General features: G+C 63.4%; 2 protein-coding genes and 1 pseudogene across 5 annotated transcripts in view; 2 read left to right on the forward strand and 1 right to left on the reverse strand.

The window, feature by feature from the left end:
* Positions 1–22: 22 nt before the first annotated feature.
* TMEM179 (transmembrane protein 179) lies at positions 23–11,054 on the forward strand. 2 transcript variants are annotated; one of them, XM_032267661.1, is made up of 4 exons: positions 23–392; positions 7,607–7,744; positions 9,333–9,411; positions 10,003–10,131. In XM_032267661.1, the coding sequence occupies exons 1-4, from the start codon at positions 88–90 to the stop codon at positions 10,114–10,116; spliced, it is 636 nt and encodes a 211-aa protein (XP_032123552.1). In that variant the 5' UTR covers positions 23–87; the 3' UTR covers positions 10,117–10,131. The 2 variants fall into 2 exon arrangements, with proteins under 2 accessions (XP_032123552.1, XP_032123551.1); XM_032267660.1 differs by lacking the exon at positions 10,003–10,131 and adding an exon at positions 10,703–11,054 and having other exon boundaries at positions 30–392.
* Positions 10,287–19,278, reverse strand: part of CUNH14orf180 (chromosome unknown C14orf180 homolog) — a 15,483-nt gene continuing 6,491 nt past the window's right edge. Inside the window, exons 2-5 of one of the 3 annotated variants that reach the window (XM_032267658.1) lie at positions 18,542–18,668; positions 16,876–17,005; positions 16,473–16,508; positions 10,287–10,522 (exon numbers count right to left, since the gene is read on the reverse strand). In XM_032267658.1, the coding sequence (XP_032123549.1) occupies positions 10,314–10,522; positions 16,473–16,508; positions 16,876–17,005; positions 18,542–18,652 (486 nt within the window). In that variant the 5' untranslated portion in view covers positions 18,653–18,668 and the 3' untranslated portion in view covers positions 10,287–10,313. Of the gene's footprint in view, positions 10,523–13,648; positions 16,239–16,472; positions 16,509–16,875; positions 17,006–18,541; positions 18,669–19,278 lie in introns of those variants that run through there. The other 2 variants (XM_032267657.1, XM_032267659.1) reach the window with 2 other exon arrangements.
* LOC116542630 lies at positions 12,018–13,571 on the forward strand (annotated as a pseudogene).

The raw sequence follows: 19,278 nt of genomic DNA on the forward strand, positions 1-19,278 counted from the left end.
CGGCCCCGCGGCCTCCCCGCCCGGCGCGGCCTCCCTCCCCGCCCGGCGCGGCCTGCCTCCCCGCCGCCGCTCCGGCCCGGGCCCGCCATGGCGCTCAACAATTTCCTTTTCGCGCAGTGCGCCTGCTACTTCCTGGCCTTCCTGTTCAGCTTCGTGGTGGTGGTGCCGCTGTCCGAGAACGGCCACGACTTCCGCGGCCGCTGCCTGCTCTTCACCGAGGGCATGTGGCTGAGCGCCAACCTCACGGTGCAGGAGCGCGAGCGCTTCACGGTGCAGGAGTGGGGCCCGCCGGCCGCCTGCCGCTTCAGCCTGCTCGCCAGCCTCCTGTCGCTGCTGCTGGCCGCCGCGCACGCCTGGCGCACGCTCTTCTTCCTCTGCAAGGGACACGAGGGGTAAGTGGGGGCCTCTCCCGGCGCGGCGCCCCTTCCGTGCCCACGGCGCCCCCAGGCCCGCCTCCCCACGGAGGCGCGCGAGTCCCTCCGTCTCTGCCGCAGCTCCGAGGCCCGCAAATGTCAACACTTGGCCCTCACCCCCTCCACCCAGACGCCGTTTGTCTACACACACATCCGGGACCGTGACGACCACCGGTCCTGCGCGCCTCCCCTCCCCAGGTGCGCGTCGCCTCCCGCTTCCAGGCTTCATCCCCCTAGACTGCAGATGTTGCACCGTCATCACCGAGCAGGCCAGGAACTCCCCGGGCGGGCTCAGCCAGGCCACACTCGCCAGGACCGGGGATAGCTCTCCGCCTGCTCTAGGGCCTGCGCTGGGCTCTCCCGGCCCCAGTGACCAGGCGTACTGCGGAACCCCACCCGGCACCATCCCCTCCTCTCCGGGAAAAGGACGGCAGATGGCTGCATGGCGGGGAGCCCCCCAGGCCCACCTCTGGAGCTCAGGCCTGGGCTGGGGAATGCAAGAGGGATGGCAGGGCGAGGGGTGTTCCTTTGTGGGCTCAGCGCCTTCCCTCCTCCTGGCCTCCATTTTCCTCTTAGTCTCTCCTGCTCCCGCAGGATACTGGCGCGCACACAACTTGGTTCACCTGGGGTGCGGTGGCACCCTCAATCAGTGGCACCCTGGGGGCCCTCCCACTCCCTCTGTAAAGGCCCTTTGCAGGCCCACCCACTTCCTCTCCAGGTGTCCTCCGTGAGCCCACCCACTCCCTCCGTGGGCCCTCCCACTCCCCGGCTGAGGCCCGGGGTGCCCAGGAGCAGCCCGAGATCCTGGCGCGGTTCAGGGAGGGCACTCATGAATCCCAGGCCCCTCCCAAACCTGGCCCCACCCCCGTCCTTTGATTTGATTTTCACTCCCTGCAGGCTGGTGGGAGGTTAGAAGGGCTCAGAGGGGTGCGGGTGGCACGGGTGGGGAGGCCCTCCTGTTGCCCAGCCCCTGTGAGCCCACGGCTTGGCTGTGGCTGAGAGAGGGGCCAGACAGAGGAAGAAGAGGGGCTCCAGGGAGAAGGGAGGGAGCCAGGGCTGTGCCCCGTGGGGCTGTGAAATCTGGGGGAGGGCTGAGAATCCCAGCGGCTGGGGGTAGGAGCGCCCTGGGGCTGCTACAGCAGTTCCACCAGATGGACTCCAACCCACTTGTTCCGCCACTCTCTGCCTCTGTCCTCACAGGGCGTCTCTCTCTGCTTCTCTGCCCTCTCCTCTTTTTACAGGACACCAGTCACTGGATTCAGGGCCTGCTCTGGCTCGGGGAGATCTCATCCTGAGAGCCAGAGCTTAAAACACCTGCAAAGACGATATTTCCAACTCAAGTCACAATCACGGGTGCCAGGGCGGGACTTGGGCATGTCTTTTGGGGACACCAGTCAGCCCCAACACTGAGGTTCTGGATGGTGGTCAGTAGGAAGCTGGCTGTCAGCCTGGGAGGCCCCAGGAGCTGTGGGACCATGGGCCCAAATTCCAGGGTGCGTGGCTGGAGGCCTGCTCAGGGTGGGCTCAGGCCGGGCGCAGGGTGGTGTCCTGCCCATCTGCAGCTGTCCTCCGTCCCTTAGCTCACTCCAGGGCTGGTGTCCCTAGGAGAGGCTTGAGGTGTCATCTGCACCCACAGTGCCAAACCTGAGTGTCTCCCAGTCATGCTGTGTGTGCAGGGCAGGCAGATGGAAGCCTCCCTGAATGCGACATGGTGTGAAAGAGAGTGGGACAGCCAGAGAGTGGGGTCAGCCTCCCAAGGCTTGAGGTCCCTTTAGCCTGGAAGGCTGAGGATGGAGGGTGCAAGCCACGTGGGGCTACGGGTTGGCTCATTGCTCATGCACGTCTTCCCCGCCTCCTGGGTGTCCCTCAGGGCGCTCGTGGTCCAGCTGGGGCTGACAGAGGGTGGCTCTCTAGATAGGACCCAGCTGTGGTCAGAGTGATGCCGCATTTCATTGGGGGTTCCACCAGAGGCTGGGGGACAGGGAGAGGGGAGAAAGAGCCCCAGAGCAGGGCGTGGTCTGTTTTGCACACACAGGGCAGCAGACCTGGGGCTGCTGGACCCGAGGCTCTGCCTCTCCTGTCTCACGGAAGGTGTCTATCTGTCAGCCCGGGCAAACCACCGGCGCCATGTCCTTCCAAAGACAGAAAACGGACTCCCGGGGAGTCTGCAGGCCTTCCGGAACTCTCCCCGGCACTCTTCGAGGTGTTCTGTCCTCCTAAGGGGCGGAGCCAGATCCTGCTGTGGGGCCTCTGCTGCAGCCCCACTGACCAGCCCATATGGGATTTAGGAAGCCTTAGATGACTTGGTGTGCTCAGGGCCTGTGGGGGTTAGGCTGAGGGTTGGGGTGAAGGTTGGGGTGAGGGTTAGGGTGAGGGTTGGGGTGAGGGTTAGGCTGAGGGTTGGGGTTGTCGGGGAGGGGGAACTACATTGTGGCGGCTCACCATGGCCTTCATCCCACCAGAGGCCAGGTCTGGGCAGCTCCTGCTCTCAGGGCATGGGTCTGGTGGTAGAGCACTTCGGGGGTCAGTCCCTTTGCTTTAGTTGAGGGGCCTAGCGGTCCTCCCACCACTGACCTCTGCCCAGCCTGCTCTTCTCCAGGGGCATCTGGCACTCACATCCGTCTTGACCATCATGAAGTGGGGCTAAGGTCATGTGGTCATGTGGCCACCTGTCCCCCACCTCATGCATCACACAGTCCACTGGCAGATGGTTCGTGCCAGGACATCTGTCGAAGTGTCAGTGCTCCATGGAGCTCTGCTGGTAGGCCTAGGTTAACATTCTCAGGAGCCATTTCAGGCCCTGGGTACTCACCCTAGGGGACCCACAGCCGGGTGAAGCCGAGGCGGGCATGCACCTTCTTCATCTCTGTGTCCTCAGGGCTGAGCACAGGGGATGCTGCATAGGAGTCACCACATAATGTTTGTTGAGTGACTGATAGAAAGATGCCTGGGTCCTGAGGCCTGCTGCCTTGTGGTCACTCACCTGGCCCTGATACCTGTGCAGGCTCAGTTATGTGGCCAACAGGTCCACCCTTCAGACTTGTCATGTCAGAAGGTTCGGGACCTCTGGGAAGACGGGGTCTGCGGGTCCAGTGATAGAGCAGCCAATTCCAACTCAGCTGTTGCTCCCGCTGCATAGACCAGGCGAGCAAGTGCCGGTCGGCAGAGGGGACTCAGGACAGCCAAGGGGCCGAGACAGGCCTCTGCAGGGAGCTCGTGTGGTGGACAGGACTCTCAGGGCCGTCGACGGCCACTGGACGTCCAGCCCACGGAGGACACGGCTGACCCCATCAGACTCTGGCCGTTAGAGGGCAGGGCCTGGTTAGGGCGGCACACCCTCTAATCCTCTAGTGGACTCCACCTCCAGAGGCCACCAGCTGCTCTCCCCAGTGCAAGGGCAGAGCCTGCTTGAGGTCTGTTTGAGGGGCGCACGGCAGGTCCAGAGCTTGCGGAGCAGATGCCATGTCTGAGGTGCCAGCTTCTTCATATGGGGGTGTCTGCTGTGCAAAGTGTGGGCCCTGAGAGCTCGTGCCCAGAAGTGTGAAAATTAGTCTGGGAGGCGGTAGCTTTTTGCAGAGGAGTGTCATCTTCATGCTCCACTCTTGGCTGCTGAATGGATGAGTGAATGAATGAATGTGTTTCAGGAGGGTTGCCATTTTGGGGCAGAAGGGTTTGCTGAGGCAGCCGTGTCCCGGGCAGGTGTGCTGTGAGGGAGCATTGAGCACGTAGGCTGGCAGCAGTTTGTGATTGGCGGGCCAGGGGGTGCTGCGTTAAACCTGTCTGCCCGCCTGCGCCAGCGGCCCAGCCTCACATTGCTGGGCTTTCCAGGACAGCGGTCACCATGGAGATGGCACATCCTGGCAGGGCACCCTGAGTGGCAGTGAACAGAGATGGGTTAACCCTGTGTGTGCTGGGCTCCTGTCCCTGATGGCTGTCCTGGCCTGGCCTGGCCTTGGTGAGGGCGGGGCTGGGTGACCCTGTGACCTCTGGAGAGCTGGATCCAGGGGAGGCTCTGGACACATCCAGTTCTTCCACGACCCGGAGAGCCTGGGCAGGTTCCCTGGAAACTGACCAGAGAGGGATGAGAGGAGCAGACAGCCTGTCAGCCCGTGGCCGCTGCAGCCTGGTGGCCCTTCCCCATATCGTGGGGAGCTCCTTGCTCTGCTCAGGGGAGAAGACTCTGAAATCATGCCCATTTCATAGGGATGTGGCTGGATGTCTCAAGTCTCCAGATAATTGGATTTTCTGTCTTTTGGAGGCTGTGTCGTGGCATATCTTCAGAGGTGGGAAAGGGCAGCGCGTTGCCTGGGCCCGGACCTCTGTCGCGTCTCAGATGAGCTGGGCAGGTATTTGCAGGCACCGGGGGCTTCTGGGGAGACCCTGCCCTTAGGGAGTCTGGCCACGTAGGGAAGCTTAGGCTGTGCACGTGCCTGTCTAGAATTCGGTGTGGAGGGTGCTGCCCACCCTCCCGAGGGGCATTGGGAGGTGGCACTGGGTCATGAGCCCTAGCCCGGCCTCACTGCACTGTGGTCAGCCTGGCCCTCCAGGGAGGCCTCGGGGACCAGCTGTCAGGGAAGCCCAGGAATGCCAGGTGCTGGAGGGTGCCCCTGCTGGACTGGACTGGGTCCCTGGGAGGAACGCAGGAGGGCTGTCCGGCAGGTGTAGGGGTGGATGTGCCCTGTGGGAGCCTGGCAAGGGGCTGTCCCATGCCCCCACTCCAGCACTGTCTGGCAGGCCGGGTTTGGTGCCGAGCAGCTTCCTCGCCTCTGCCCGTGGAGCCGACCCTAGCCATGCCTCGCCACCTTGCTGGGGAGGAGCCGCTGGTCCAAGACTGCAGAGGTGGGGTGGTCTTACTGTGCCCCACTCTGTGACTATAGTCCCTGGGCCCCTCATGCATACTCCCAGGCCAGATGGATTTTGGGGTTCAGAACTGCATCCTCAGGGTCCCAGCAGCAGCAAATGGCTCACCAGAGGAAGGGTGAGTGAAGGAGGGCTGGTTTGGGGCTCCTGAGGTCAGTGGAGGCAGTGCTGTCCCTGCCTTGGCTAATGGGACCTGGAGGGGAGGGCCATGTGGAAGAGGCCACCTGGATAGCAGCAGTGACTTTCAGTAGAGGGAGCTGGTGGCAAACTCCCACCTTGCTCCCCTGCCCTCCCACCCCATTGCCCAAACCCAGCCAGAAGCCAGAGGGCACGGGGTCATTGCCATGGTCCACACTGTCAGCCTCCAGACAGAGAATGGAGAGGGGGATGCACTCTGCAGGGCAGGCGGGAGACGCTGGCACGTGGATGATCTGGGCTTGAGCAGGGCAGAGGGAGCCAGTCCCGGGTGTGCCGGCTCTGAGACTCACATCACACGGGGCTGGGGAGGTACTGAGAACAGCCCCACGCCCATCCCGGCGAACTTCTGCCGAGGCTCTTTCCCTCTTTAGAGAGCTTTGGATGGGGGTTGTCAACTGCCACATGGTGCCCACCTGCCAGCCATCTTTGGCTGTAAGGCCTGGGCAGAAGCTTGGTCACCCCCCACGAATACGCGTGTGAGTCTGGCTGGTCCTGCCCTCTTTGCTGTGATTGTTGGGATCGTAGCCCGTGGCTTTAAGAGTGTCCCTGTGTCCTCTCCCCTTGTCTGGGACTCCTTGGGGTGGTTCAAGCCCTCCCGTTGCTGGGGGCGGTTCTGTTGTCAGCCCTGCAGTCACCAAAACAGTGTGGCCGGAGCTGGAGCCAGTGGCTGGGTTCCTTGGAGGCATGAGATGTTGGGGGAGCCGCCTGCGCTGAATTGGGCGCGGTGGCCTGGCTTCATCCTCAGCACATTCGCTGCGGCACCCCCGGGGCCAGGACTTCGTCTTTTGCACCACTCTGCCCTCTGCGCCCAGCACAGGGTGAGCAGGTGTTTAGAAAGTGCCTGCTGGATGAATGAATGAGTGAATGAATGAACAGACAGCGTGCTGGCCTCTGCTTTGCCTCATCAGCAGCTGCCGAGTTCGGATGGCAGTGGCGTTGATGTTTTCTTGGCTGAGATTCCAGGGAGACCTTGTTTATGAAATGATCCCTGTGAAGCGATTTCCATGGGTTGCCTCCCTGAGATCCAGTGTGCTCACAGCCGCAGGCTACCACGGAGCCTGCTGGCCGGTGAGAGGCGGGAGCAGCCCTTTCTCAGACATGCTGCTTGAGCAGGTGTGCTCCTGTGAGGAAGTCCCTCTCGGGGTCCCACTGGAGGGACAGTCCCTCTCCCTGCCCCCAGGAGCCTTAGGGTGCATTCCAGGCTGATGCCACCCCAGGCTCATTCCAGGGACTTCGAATCTTGATGGAGCAATTCAGAGAAAGTGGACGTTTGCAGGCCAGGCAGGAGGGTGGGGTGGGGTGGGTGTCCTGACCACACGCCCCGTATCCTCAGAAGAGGAAACGTCCTTCTGAAGGCCATGGCCGAGTGCACCCTGGCAGAGGCCTCCGGCCCCTGGGGCAGGGTAGCCCCACCCTAAGTCAGCTCCTTCCTCATGGCCCTGCCTCCTGCGCTCCCTGCGCTCCCGCCCTCGTCAGATGGGCCCATCAAGCCAGTCCTCCTGGGGTCCAGGCCATGCGCGGATGGCCTGCGGGTGAATGGAGGCGCTCAGCACTGCAGACTGGGCTCGAGAACTACCTGCACTTATGGCTCACACTCTGGAGGCTGGGTGTCTGGGATCCAGGCACCTTGGGTTCCGTGCCTGCTGAGGGCCCGTTCCTCTTGCTGTGTGTTTGTGTGCTGGGAGGAGTGAGGGAATTCCGTGGGGTCTCTCCTACGAGGGCACTCATTTCATTCATGAGGCTTCATTGTTAGGACCTCCTCTCCTCCCAGAGGCCCCACTTTCCAACCCCTCAGCGGACGCCAGCACGCGGATCTGGGGACAAGCACCTGGAGCCCAGCTGCAGGCTACTGGGGTGGGCGGCGTTGGAAGGGTGTCATGCATTCCCACCGTGGGTGCAGCCTCTTCTGTGAAATGGTGGGGACCAGGGTTTCAGGTCCCGGGTCTGTGGGATGGTGTGACCCACAGTCCAGGGTGGGCACTTGGAGCTGCCCGAGGGACTGCAGGACGAGGGAGCAACCCCTCGAGGCCCCACAGGGCCCCACCCAGGAATCCTGAGGGTCTGGCGGGCACTGCTGGTGGGGGTCACCGGGAGGTGCCGTCCAATGACCCTGCCCCTCCTGTCTCCGGCTGCAGCTCCTTCTTCTCCGCCTTCCTGAACCTCCTGGTCAGCGCCTTCGTGGTCTTCCTGGTCTTCATTGCCAGCACCATCGTGAGTGTGGGCTTTACCATGTGGTGTGACGCCATCACTGAGAAGGGCACCGTGCCCCACAGGTGCGCCTGCCCCACCTGCCCGGCCTCCACCTGCCTCCTGGAAGGTCCCTTGGCACCCTGCCTGGCTCTGGGCGGCCTTCCCTCATGAAGCCCATCCTGCGTCTGCCGTCCCTGGTCCCACGATGCCCGTGCCTGTGCACAGCGGGGATGCCCCTTCCCTAAGACCTGGCCCCCAGCGTCAGACACCATCCCGCTCTAGGAGCTAGCAGCTTCACACCTCACCCACAAGCGGTGATCCTGGGGGCTGGATGTGGCTGGGGGTGGCTCCAGGGGGTCAGAGATTCCTGCTGTCCCGTCCTTGCCACCAGGGCTCGGATGACAGATGGCTTGCAGTGGGGCCCCAGGTCCTGGGAGGCTCGATGCAGCCGAACAGCCGGAGACCTGGGGCGTCTTTCCTGCGCTGGCTGCATGGGAGAGCATTTGGGTCCGGGCTCTGGTCCCCATGGTGTGGGGTTGGAAGGTGGAGGGGACGGGGATGGTGAAGAACAGGAGCAGAAGGAGCTTCTGATAGGGTGAGGGCCAGCTCCCAGGCAGGTTGGGGATGGAGACCTTTGAGCCATGGTGGTCCCTCTGGGCTCTTAGCAGGGGCATCTCTGGCTTGTGGGGGCCCCAGAGTGGAGCACGGTGACTCTCTGCCCCCTATGGTAGGATGCCCAGCCCTGAGGGGCACCATCCTGTACCCCAGGCCAAGACCCTGGAAGACAGGAACGCTCAGCCACCCCTTCCAGAGGCTCCACATTCTTCCTTTAAGCAACTCAGACCTGAAACCCCAGAGTCTGCAGCAGATGGTGGCAGAGCTGAGGGGCTCCCTGCCTGCCTGTTGCGAGCCTCACGCGGGTCCCTGGGGCACAGACCGGAGGAAGGCGTGAGCAGTGTGTGTGTGGCCCTGCAGGGCCTCCCGCGCTGAGCTGTGCCCCATCCTGCTGTCCCAGCTCCAACTACCAGCCTGGCCACCTGCTTCCCAAGAGTGTGGGTAACCCCTGGTACACACTCAAAGTTCCCTTGCCCTCACGGACGCCATTTCTAGCGCTTCGTTCCCTCCAGGGCGTGTGGGGCCGCTGGGCCCCTCTCCCTCTGGTGCCCTGCCCCTCAATCTGCCCTGGCTTCACGTTTCATGTTGTGGGCAGGACACCTACTGGGAGCCGAGCCTGGCTCACTCCCGGGCCCTCTGACCCCACGGCCTCTGCAGATGCCCCCGTGATGGGGCAGAGCCTCTGGGCACCGTTGGTGGGGATGCCACCTCCATCTCTGTCTGGCTGAGGCAGCCCTGCATCTCCTGCCTCTGAGACCCTGTGACCCTCAGAGGGTGGGGCGTGGGGGTCAGAGGGTCCAGGAGAGCAGAGGCCTAGCTGGCATCTTCCAGCCGTCCAGGGCCAGGATGGGGAGGGGCCTGCAGGTTTCCTTCCCTGAAGGCTGTCCTGCTCCATGGGGGAGGCCTCGAGGCCGACCCCCCGTGGTGTCCCCAGAGACCCCAGCCGCCCCCCAGCCATGGCGGGGCAAAGCTTGTGGCTCTCCGGCCAGCAGCTCGGCCATGCCCCACACCGGCTGGCCTGGCGGTCCCCTTCCACCCTGTGTCCTGCTGTTTCAGCTGTGAAGAGCTCCAGGACCTCAACTTGGAGCTGGGCGTGGACAACTCTGCCTTCTATGATCAGTTTGCCATTGCCCAGGTAGGGGCTCCGGGTGGGAAGGGAGGCTTGCAACGCCGGGAGAGGCATTTACTGCTGCACATTCGCTGAGCTCCCCATATCCAGAGGAGGAGGGCCCTGTGCAGATGAGGTAGTTAGTGGGGGCCAGGCAGTGGGCCGCCATGTCTGCATTTCAGCAAATAGGGTCCCTCAGAGTGGGGGCCACCACGGCCCCCCACCAAGGCTCCTAGGGGACAGGGGACACAACTTATACAAGGACAGCGTGGCAAATCTTCCGAGTTCACAGGCGGGATCCCCCGCCCCCTTCCTTGGACACTGTGTCGGCTTCCCTCTGGCTAGGGGACGTCCCTAGGCCTCCAGCAGTGATCTGGACAGGCCCACCCAGTGCCAGCACCAAAGCCCAAAGGCCCAGCTCTCCCCCACCTCTTGCAGGAAGCCTTCCTGCCTGCGCCCACTGTCTGGGCCGGTGGCCAACTACAGTGAGGGCTGGGGTACCCTGGAATTGGGTTTGCGCCTTGAAATCTGCGTGTGTGCCCCAGGTGGAGATGATGCTAATGAGGGGCGCCGGGTGGGGGTGGCTGAGAGCAGACGCCAGGCTCCTGCCAGCTTCAGATCCAATTCCAGACCCCAGACTGGCCTCTGAAGGCCCTGCTTGGCCGTGGCTGGCCTGAGGACGCGTCCCCTGGCCGGCAGCCCTGCAGGGGTGCTGGATGTGGGTGGGCCTGAGTGCTCTTTGCCAAGAAGAGCTGGCTCTGTGAAAGACACCTTCATGCACATTTAGTGGCCTAATTTGTGCCAATTAGATTAAGGTGTGAGTGCAGTCTGATGACAAACACGCTCAGATGAGAATCAGCTTAATGTGGCCTGGTTCTGATTACATTGTTTCTCCTTCAGCTGTTTGGAAGCAGCGGCTAAAGGTCAATTTATTCAGGTGGTTGGAGGCGCCTCTGCTGGTGACTGGCCCTCCTTAGAGCCGACAGGCCCGAGCTGCTGGAGGAGAAAGTGCTCTCCGCTGCTCGCTGCCCCTCCCAGGGCCTCTGCCGGGCCTGGAGTGAGGGTGGGTCTGAGTGCCCAGGGCTTCTGCACCAGAGCGGGTTCCGGGAGGTCCACCGGTGCTGGGAAACGATGCTGGCTGCAGGAAGGAACCCAGAAGCTTGGGCTTGTCCGGCCCTGCCCTGTGTCCCCAGCTTCCTCCGTCCTCTGAGTCCCATCCTTTCCCTGCAGAGCCGAGCCTGGGGGCTGGTGTGGGGGAGGTGCGCTGACATCGGACCTTCCCCACCAGCCCCTGACCCCGACCCTGCTCTCTGTGCAGTTTGGCCTCTGGGCCTCGTGGCTGGCCTGGCTGGCCGTCACCACGCTGGCCTTCCTGAAGGTGTACCACAACTCCCGCCAGGAGGACCTGCTGGACAGCCTGATCCACGAGAAGGAGCTGCTGCTGGCCCGGCCGTCCCCACGCACCTCCTTCCAGGAGGAGAAGAGCGCTGTCATTTAGACACAGTGCGGGCGGGCGGTGGGGGGAGCGGCCCGGACCTCCCTGCTACACTCGGGGGCACAGGGCTTGCCTGGGGAAGCAGCTGGGGGTCTCTGCCTGGGTCCCGGCCTCATGCAGCCCTGTGTGTGTCCCCTCGAACTGTGTGTAGTGAGGTGAGCGCCCCAGTGCCCACGCATGAGCCCGGTGGTGGACTGGGTGGGTGCTGGCTCCCTGGTGAGGATGGCGCAGAGAGACTGGGGCACCTCCAGGCCTCGTGCAGGGCCCTGTGCCTGCCCCGGAGGACCTGACCGGCTGGCCTGGGTGGGGGGCGTCCAGCTGGTCTCTAGCCCCGGCCCGATGCTATCTCCATGCCAGCTGGCCCAGGGGTGGCCAGAAGTCACTCACCCCTGAATGAATTCTGCATGAACTCTGCCATCCAGGCAGAGGCTGCGTGTGGGGAGGGGCTCACGGCACCTTCCAGCCTCACCCCGGGTTGGCCCCTCCCTGGCTGAGTCCCCCTCCTGGGTGGGTGCCGCAGGCCTGGGAGACCCCATGGCCTGCCTCGGGGAGGCTTCTGAGGCCCTGTGAGTTGGCCTTACTGTGTGTGGGTCCTCTGTGCTAGGCTGGGGGACGGGGAGGCGGGAACCTGGGCTCCACGAAGTGGGGGGCATCATCTGGTTGGGGGTTTGGGGGGCACACGTACTACACAGGATTGTACCCGGAGCCATGGCAGGGGGCTGTGTGGGTGAGTGTGCATGGGAGGGCGGGATTCTGTGAGTGCCTTTGTGCATGGGGGGGTGTGATGGTGTGAATATGTGAGTGATGAGAATGTGACAGTGTGCATGTGAGGTGTGAGTGTGTGACTGCATGTGAGGGTGTGACTGCATGTGAGGGTGTGACTGCATGGGAGGTGTGAGTGCATGTGAGGGTGTGACTGCATGTGAGGTGAGTGTGTGACCGAGTGTGCATGGCAGGTGTGAGTGTGAGTGCATGTGAGGTGTGACTGCATGTGTGGATGTGACTGCAGGTGTGACTGAGTGTGCATGTGAGGGTGTGAATGTGTATGGATGTGAGGATGTGACTGTGTGCATGTGAGGGTGTGACTGCATGTGATGTGTGAGTGTGTATGTGAGGGTGTGACTGCATGTGAAGTGTGAGTGTGCATGTGTGGGTGTGACTGCAGGTGTGACAGGGTGTGCATGTGAGGGTGTGACTGAGTGGATGTGAGGGCATAATTGTGAGTCTGCATGGGAGTGTGTGACTGCATGGATGTGAGTGTGTGTGAGTCCATGTGAGGGTGTGACTGCGTGTGAGGGCTTGATTGTGTGCATGGGAGTGTGTAGGATGTGAGTGTGTGAGGGTGCAAGTGTGTACCTATGACATGTGCACGTATGTGAGTGTGTGGGGAGGAGCATGCAGGTGTGTGTGTGCCGGGCAGGGGTGTCTGCACACTGTGTGTGAGGAGGAGCGTGCAGGTGTGTGTGCTGGGCAGGGGTGTCTGCACACAGTGTGTGAGGAGGAGCGTGCAGGTGTGTGTGCTGGGCAGGGGTGTCTGCACACAGTGTGTGAGGAGGAGCGTGCAGGTGTGTGTGCTGGGCAGGGGTGTCTGCACAGTGTGAGGAGGAGTGTGCAGGTGTGTGTGTGCTGGGCAGGGGTGTCTGCACACAGTGTGTGTGTGCAGCATGGGCATGGACAAGTGCAGGCGAATGTGCTTCTGCTGCATGTGAGCATGCACAAGCCTGCGAGTGTGCCTGTGTGTGTGAGGGGAGCCGTGGGCGCCATGTGGGCAGCCCCCCGCCCCTCCCATGGGCTTTTGTGCCCAGCATCCATCTGAGAGAGGAGGGAACTGCCTTCCCATTCTGCAGAGTTTGTGTGCCAAGGCCCCTAGGAGGCAGGTGGAGGAGCTGGGATGTGAACCTGGGACCCCAGGGTGGGGGGGTTGTTGACTGTCGACCCTGCCGTTCAGGAGAGCCCAGGGCCCATCTCCTCTGGAGGTTCCGGGGTCCTTGCTCTGAGGCAGAGGCCTCCCCACCTGGGGCTCCATGAGAGGCTGTCTGTTTCTTGGCTGAGTGCTGCTAAGTGCTCCCTGCCGCTGTGCCCACCCTCCTGGGGAGAGGCGAGGCCCCCGCTCCCCGTGTTGGCGACCCACCCTGTCCACCAGCAGTTGGCTTGTGCCTCTGGGTGGCTGGGAACCAGTCTCCTGGAGGCCGCAGGCCTGGGTCTGCATGGAGGGTCCTGGTGGGACCATCATCCTGCGTCCTGGGAGTGAGGCCAGCAGGTGACCGGTCAGGCTGTGGCAAGGGCAGGTGCCCATCACGGGGTGTCAAGGCCGGGGGGTGAGGCCCTGGCAGCTCAAGGGGGCTCTGACCTCGGGGCCCAGCTGAGTTTCCAGCTGGCAGCCAGATCCTCAGGGGAAGGGGTTTAGACAGAATCTGAGGCCCCAAAGCTGATGGGGTCCCCTGTCCCCCCTGCCAGCCCTGACCCACTGGACATGGGGACTCTTTCCAGCCTCCTTCCTGCCAGCCCTGACCCACTGGACATGGGGACTCTTTCCAGCCCCGAGAGCTACTTGCCTGTGTCTCCAGCAGAAGGTGGGGCGGCTCCTGCCTCCCCTCTGCCCAGCCCTGATCCAGGCCACAGCCATCTAGGGCCCCAGGAGGAGGGGCAGGAGGCAAGGGTGGCTTCTGGAACCCAAGGGCCGGCCCCGGTTGGGCCTGCCCTTGGTGGCTGCACTGCTGGATTCTAGGAGCTGGTCTGGGGCAGCCCCGTGGCCAGGGTGATGGACATCCATGCTGCACGCAGACACAGACCCGGCCTGGGCTGGGGGTTGCTGGAGCCCAGACACCATCACCCTGGAAAGGGGCAGCTGGGCCTGGGGCATGCTAGGTGGGGACTGGGGTCCTGGCCATGGGCTCTGCAGGGTCCCTTGGGGGGCTGGGCCTCTCCCAGGCAGGAAGGTGGGAAGTGGGGGTGTGACCCGGGACTCCAGAGGCAGATCCCCTGAGCTGCTTCTGAGCTGCCTTCGCTTTTCTCCTGGCTGTGTGACAATGGATGTCCCTGTTCTAATTCCGCTCGGGCTAAACTGAAGGAAAGATCCTTACGCTTGCATGTGTTCCTCAAAGTCGAAATAAAAACAGAAGCTGCCAAGTCTCCAGCAAGGATGACGAGGAGCGTGGGGCTCTCTCTGCCCTCTCCGCCTTCGGCATGGTTTCAACTGTCTGTCATTTATGGGTCACACACAGTGCCCCTGGGCTTTGGTCCTTTTGTTTCGGAAGCTTTTAAGAATTAGAGGTTGGCCTTCCCGAGGTTCTGCCCTCCTGCCTGTACATTTCCCAGTGGCTTCGAGTCTCACTGCTCCTCATGTGGCCTCCGCAGGCAGGAGGATCCGTTTAGAAGGATTTCTCAGGCGTGTGGTTCCATCTTTGAGCAGTATTTATTCAAAAACACCTGAGGTCGTATCGTGGGACCCTGCAAAGCCAGGCATGACCCTACATTGCCTTTGCAGTGGACAGGCAGCCACGGCTGGGGGAGATGGGCCTGGGCGGTGTCCCCGTCAGAACCAGGGCTAGAGGGGTGGCCCCAGCCTGCAGAGGCTGAGCCTGAGCCTGTGACTGGCTTGAGACCCAGCCTTCGGGGCCTCTGCTTCCGAATCCAGAACATGGGGCAGGAACCGGCCCATCCTGCTTCCTGGGGTGGGAGGACACGGGCTGGGCCTGGGTGGGCGGTGCTGTGGTGACTGGGGACAGCGTGATGCTGGAGGGCCTGGGTGCCTCCACCTGGTCCCTCCTGGGCCACTTCTGGAAACAGCCCCTTTCGTTGCCTCCACCCGAAACTCTGGGCTCCCTGGATTCCAAAGCTAGAAGCAACCCTGGAGTCCATGGCACCTGTTCCCTGGACCTGGGGTGGGGGGACACGCCCTGACAAAGGATGAAGACCCAGGGGCTTGGTAAGCCCCCCGAAGGCCTTCAGGAGACTGGGCGCTTCCAGGGACCCAGGACACCTGCTCTGCTCAGAGGCTGGGTCCTTAGCAAATCTGTTTTGGCCTCTGTTTCTATACAAACTCCAGACTGAAGGAGGCCCCGGTGCGTTTTAAAAGAACAGTGTCTCCCAGCTCGGTGATGGGACATACAGAGAGAAACCACTGGACGGGCCGTCCACTGTGCCCTCGCCTCTCAGGCCAGCCCCGAGGACGCTGGTCTGATTGTCCCTGGGCAGTTCTGCCTGGTGTCTGACGGTGGGCCTCCCTGCTTTGTTGGGCCCTCCCCCCATGTAGGGTCTGGAGGGGCCCCTGGTGTTTGTCACCCACAGGGCTCCCTTCAGCTCTGCAATGTGGCGACAAAGCCACAACCACAGACGGTTGCTGGGACCCACGGGCCTCAGCCGGTGGGTGGCGCTGGCTGGCCCTGGGCTCTGTTGGGTGTCCCCGGTCTGCAGAGCTGGGCACACATGGCTGTGTTCTGAAGACCGGGGGTGTTTGGACCCACAGAACTGAGCACAGATGGCCATGACCTGGAGGCCGGGAGTGTCCAGGCCCCTTGCTGTCCCCTTGGCTTCTATGTCTGAAGCCACCTCTGATGAGGAGTCCTCCCCTGGGGCCACTCCAGACTCATGGGGCTGAATAGGGGGTCAGACCTGGGCTCAGAGGATGATACCTCACCTCAAAGGGACCCACCTTGACAACCAGACCCTTCCCTCCCCATGGGGTTTCGAGGTCGAGGTCCACCCAGGCCCTCATAGCAGCGAAAGGCTGGGTTTGCCTCCTCTGAGCAGCCCCTTGGATGCAGGCAGTGTATCCTCCTCAAGACGGCATGTGTGGCCATGCCTGGGCCAGGCCCCAGCCGCTGCAGGGGTGCCTGCTGGGGCGAGGGAGGGGTCTTCGGGCGAGCCTGGGGAGCCCCAGAATGGGGGCCCCCAATGTTAGCAGTCAGACCCTCTTTCTAGTAAGATCTCACATGGACCCAACACAGGAGACCGGCGCTGTGCTGACGGTTGTGGCTGGCCGCCTGCTGTGCCTGTGTCCGCTCTCATGCCAGGGGGCCCCCTCTTCCCAGTCGGCCCCAGGCAGCAGCCCCTCCTGGCCCTCACAATTCACCAAGCAGCAGGGCCAGGGCTCAGGCTGTCTCGGAGCCCCGGGGTGCTGGGGCTTTCCCGGGAGCCTCGCCCATTCCCCGTCAGAGCCGCAGCAGGCCACGCCAGCTGGTGAGGACCGCATGCCACAGGTGTAGGACAAGGCGGAGGAGCCGGACCCGCAGGTCCTCCAGCGCCGCTGCCACGGGCTTAGACCGGCCACAGCACAGACCCAAGGCCACCACGAGCAGGACGCACACGCACAGCCGCAGGAGCAGGGAGCCGCCGCGTGGCCTGGGCCGGCCGGGTGCTGCGGCCGGAGGGCGGGCAGTGTCAGCGCCAGCCAGCCCCACCCTTCCCTGGAGGACCCGGGTTGGTGGGGAAGGGATGGGGAGATCCCACTCTGTCCCTGCCCTGGCCCCTCCCCAGCCTCGTGGGGCCTCCTTAGAGGCCCCGGCCCTGTGATACCTCCCTCAGGGAGAGAGTGAGGGTGGGTGCACACAGGAGGGGGCCATGGGGGCAGGGATGTGGGCTCGGAACTCACCCTTGACAGTGGCTGTGGCGTCCCTGACAGCAATGTCTGAGAAGGAGAATGGAGAATCGGCCGGGGGCACCTGCCCTCTCATCTCACCCTGCACCCCCAAAGGACCCTGAGATGATTCATCGGTGAGAGACCCAGGCCCGGCAGGCTCCCGAGACTTCCCTGAGAGGACGGTCATGATTCAAGAAACCGCCGCCATGTTTTCCTCCAGTTGCCATTTCACGGCCAGGACTGTGTCCAGTGACCCTGCGGGCCCCGGTCTTACTGGGTTCTGCCACTGAAGACAGGTGGCTGTGGTCTCCCCATGCCCTGTGCCCTGCCAGAGCTGTGTGGGTGTGGCAAGTGCCCTGACTCCCTCTGCCCGGACCCCAGCCCTCCCAGCCTCTTGCTGCGGGTGCCGTCTTACAGTGGACGGTCACATCTGGGGGCTCTCGGAACCGCACGCGCCTCGATGTCCTCTGGGGCTCGGGCCCTGGGCAGCGGTGCTCCGGCCGGCTCCGTTTCAGGATGGAGTGGGGGCACTTCCTGTTGTCGTCCTGGAGCAGGGGTGGGAAGCAGACTGGTGAGTCCCCTCTGCCGGACACAGGCCCCCTCTTCTGGGCTTTATGCAGAGGGAGCTGCTGTGGGGAGCAGAGAGGGGCATGGAGACCCTCTAGACCTTCCTGTGGGCAGCTCCATCGTGGTGGGGTCAGGGACGAAGCCCCTACGGTGTGGCGTGGACTTGGTCAGGGGCCAGCAGGCAGGCTCGCCCCCACCTTTGTCCCCTCGCCCACTGGGGTCGGGATTAATTTCTAGGTGTGATGAACATGGCGGCTGCCGACAGGGACTGGGAGTGTCTGTGTTATTCGGAGGCTGCACACACAAAGCCTCCCTGAGCTCTCGGGATGCCCCACTGGGAGGCTCTGCTCACGCCCAGGCATGGAGAGGCCAGTGACTGGGCAGGAGGCCCAGCGGGACCCAGGTCTGAGCCAGGTGGGACCAGCAGCACTGTCCCGAAGCTGTGCCCCGTTCTGGCTAGTGTGCTCTGCTGGGGCTGTCACCTCCTGTGGGGTGAGGGGCGGCGCCCGGACAGGGACTGTAGGGCAGCCAGGCTCACCTCAGGGTCCCAGGCAAGATGGGAGCCCCTCCTGCCCGCCTGTTCACGCAGGGCCCCAGTGAGCCTCTCTTCCTCTGCCGCTGTCTCGGATTCAGGCTGCTGGACAGGGTCCCCAGGACGTGTGGAACGGGGAGGGCTGCATTGGTGGAGGGGCTCTGGCTTAGGGGCCAGAGTTTGCAGGCTCCACGGGGCAGGGGCTGGGGCAGGGCCATGAGGGGGCTGGTTGGTGGCCTCGGCCTCCTTTTCCTCCTTTCTCCTGGGGCCGAGCCTCCCAGACTGCGGGCAGGGGCAGCTCCTGCGCATTCGCCTCCCTGGGCCCTTCTCGTGCCGGTCTGCTCAGGTGTTTGGGCCCTGCCTGAGTTTGGAAGATGGAGCGGGAGTTTTGGGCTGCCGTGAACCTCAGCATCCTGGCCTGTAACATGGTGACAACTGGGGCTGAGGTGCCCTGGGAGCGGGGCCGGCACTGAGGTCGCTCCTGGCTAGAGCATTGCTCGCTGCACACAGCCTGCGGCTCGGCGCCCAGCGAGGCTGCCCCCCAAGGACGTGAGGCCTGCCCGGCACCTCCTGTGCCTGTGGCCTGTCCCGGCCTGGCAGTGCCTCCGAGTCTGGATGGAGCCTCAGGCCTGAGGTCTGGCCCCTAACCCTAACCCTGACCCTTGGTGACAGTCGTGACCCGTCCTCTCTCCACCGCCTTCCCTCCAACAGCCTCTGCCCTGCCCGGGGCTGCCTCTTCCACAGCCTTCCATGGCTCCCACTTTCTCTGCCAAGCTGTGCCCCACCTGGGGGCCTCCAACCCCCTCTGCCGGGCAAACCCTTCGAGGCGCCCGTTGCAGCCCCTCTGCTCCCCCCAGCCCTCAGTGACCCCCTGCCCCCCTCCCATCACCCCTTGAGTCCTTTCCTCCTCACCTGCTCCCCGCCCCTCCAGCCCCAGTGGAAGCCCAGCCTGCAGAGCCTGCGACCCGGCGGCCTGCCTTACCCTCTGTGCCCCACACCCCCGCGGGCCCCACGCAGCCTCTTCATTCTTCCTGGTCTGATGTGGCGTCTCTCGCCGGGAGTCGGGGCTCAGCGCTCCTGCCGCAGTCCTCATTTACCGGAACATGGTCCTGGGATAAGCAAAGATGTTATTTATTATTTACTGCGCAAGCAGCCTCAGAGGAATGACAATAAGGGGAGATTCTTCCCCGGACGCCAGGCTGGCTTGCCGGGCCCGCGACAGGCCACGCTGATGGGCAGCACCTTTTCCTCTGTGGCGCCCCCAGTGCAGATAAGTCCTGCCCCCTGCTCGTTCAGAAATGCCATGGCAAGCTATTCCCTCTGCTGCCACAGGCTTCATAACCATCATCTGTAATGGCTGCGTAATATTCCACTGGGCTGAGGGCCTGTCACGTAAAGCCGCCCGATGCTGGGTGTTCAGGAAGTTTGCATTTTAGTGGGTCACTAGCAGTGCTTTGAGGTCGTGGCTAAGGCTGCAGGAAACATCTTCGCTTCCGCCCCTTTCAGTAGCGGCAAGCCCTGGGCTTGTGGGCTGGGAATTGTTGGGGCTCTGAGGCTGGGCCCCCAGAAAGGCTTCCCAGAGGGTCATGCCCACCTTTTTGGGCTGGTGCTGGTGGGGCACCCCTGGGCTCCTGGGGGCCCACCCCTCAGCACAGCTCAGACGCTCTCTCTCTGCCCCCCGATTCTGCCTCTATCTCTGTATCTGTCTGCCTCTGTCTC

The sequence above is a fragment of the Sapajus apella genome, unplaced genomic scaffold (genome assembly GCF_009761245.1).
Source record: "Sapajus apella isolate SASKATOON/1434 unplaced genomic scaffold, GSC_monkey_1.0 scaffold170, whole genome shotgun sequence".
NCBI classification, from domain to species: domain Eukaryota; kingdom Metazoa; phylum Chordata; class Mammalia; order Primates; family Cebidae; genus Sapajus; species Sapajus apella.

What these genes read in the sequence shown, in the direction of transcription:
- TMEM179 (XM_032267660.1), top strand. Translation starts at nt 88, where the DNA reads ATGGCGCTCAACAATTTCCTTTTCGCGCAGTGCGCCTGCTACTTCCTG. An exon ending in AAGGGCACCGTGCCCCACAG is followed by an intron (nt 7,745 to 9,332) that starts GTGCGCCTGCCC and finishes CTGCTGTTTCAG; the next exon opens with CTGTGAAGAGCTCCAGGACC. An exon ending in ATCAGTTTGCCATTGCCCAG is followed by an intron (nt 9,412 to 10,702) that starts GTAGGGGCTCCG and finishes CTCTCTGTGCAG; the next exon opens with TTTGGCCTCTGGGCCTCGTG.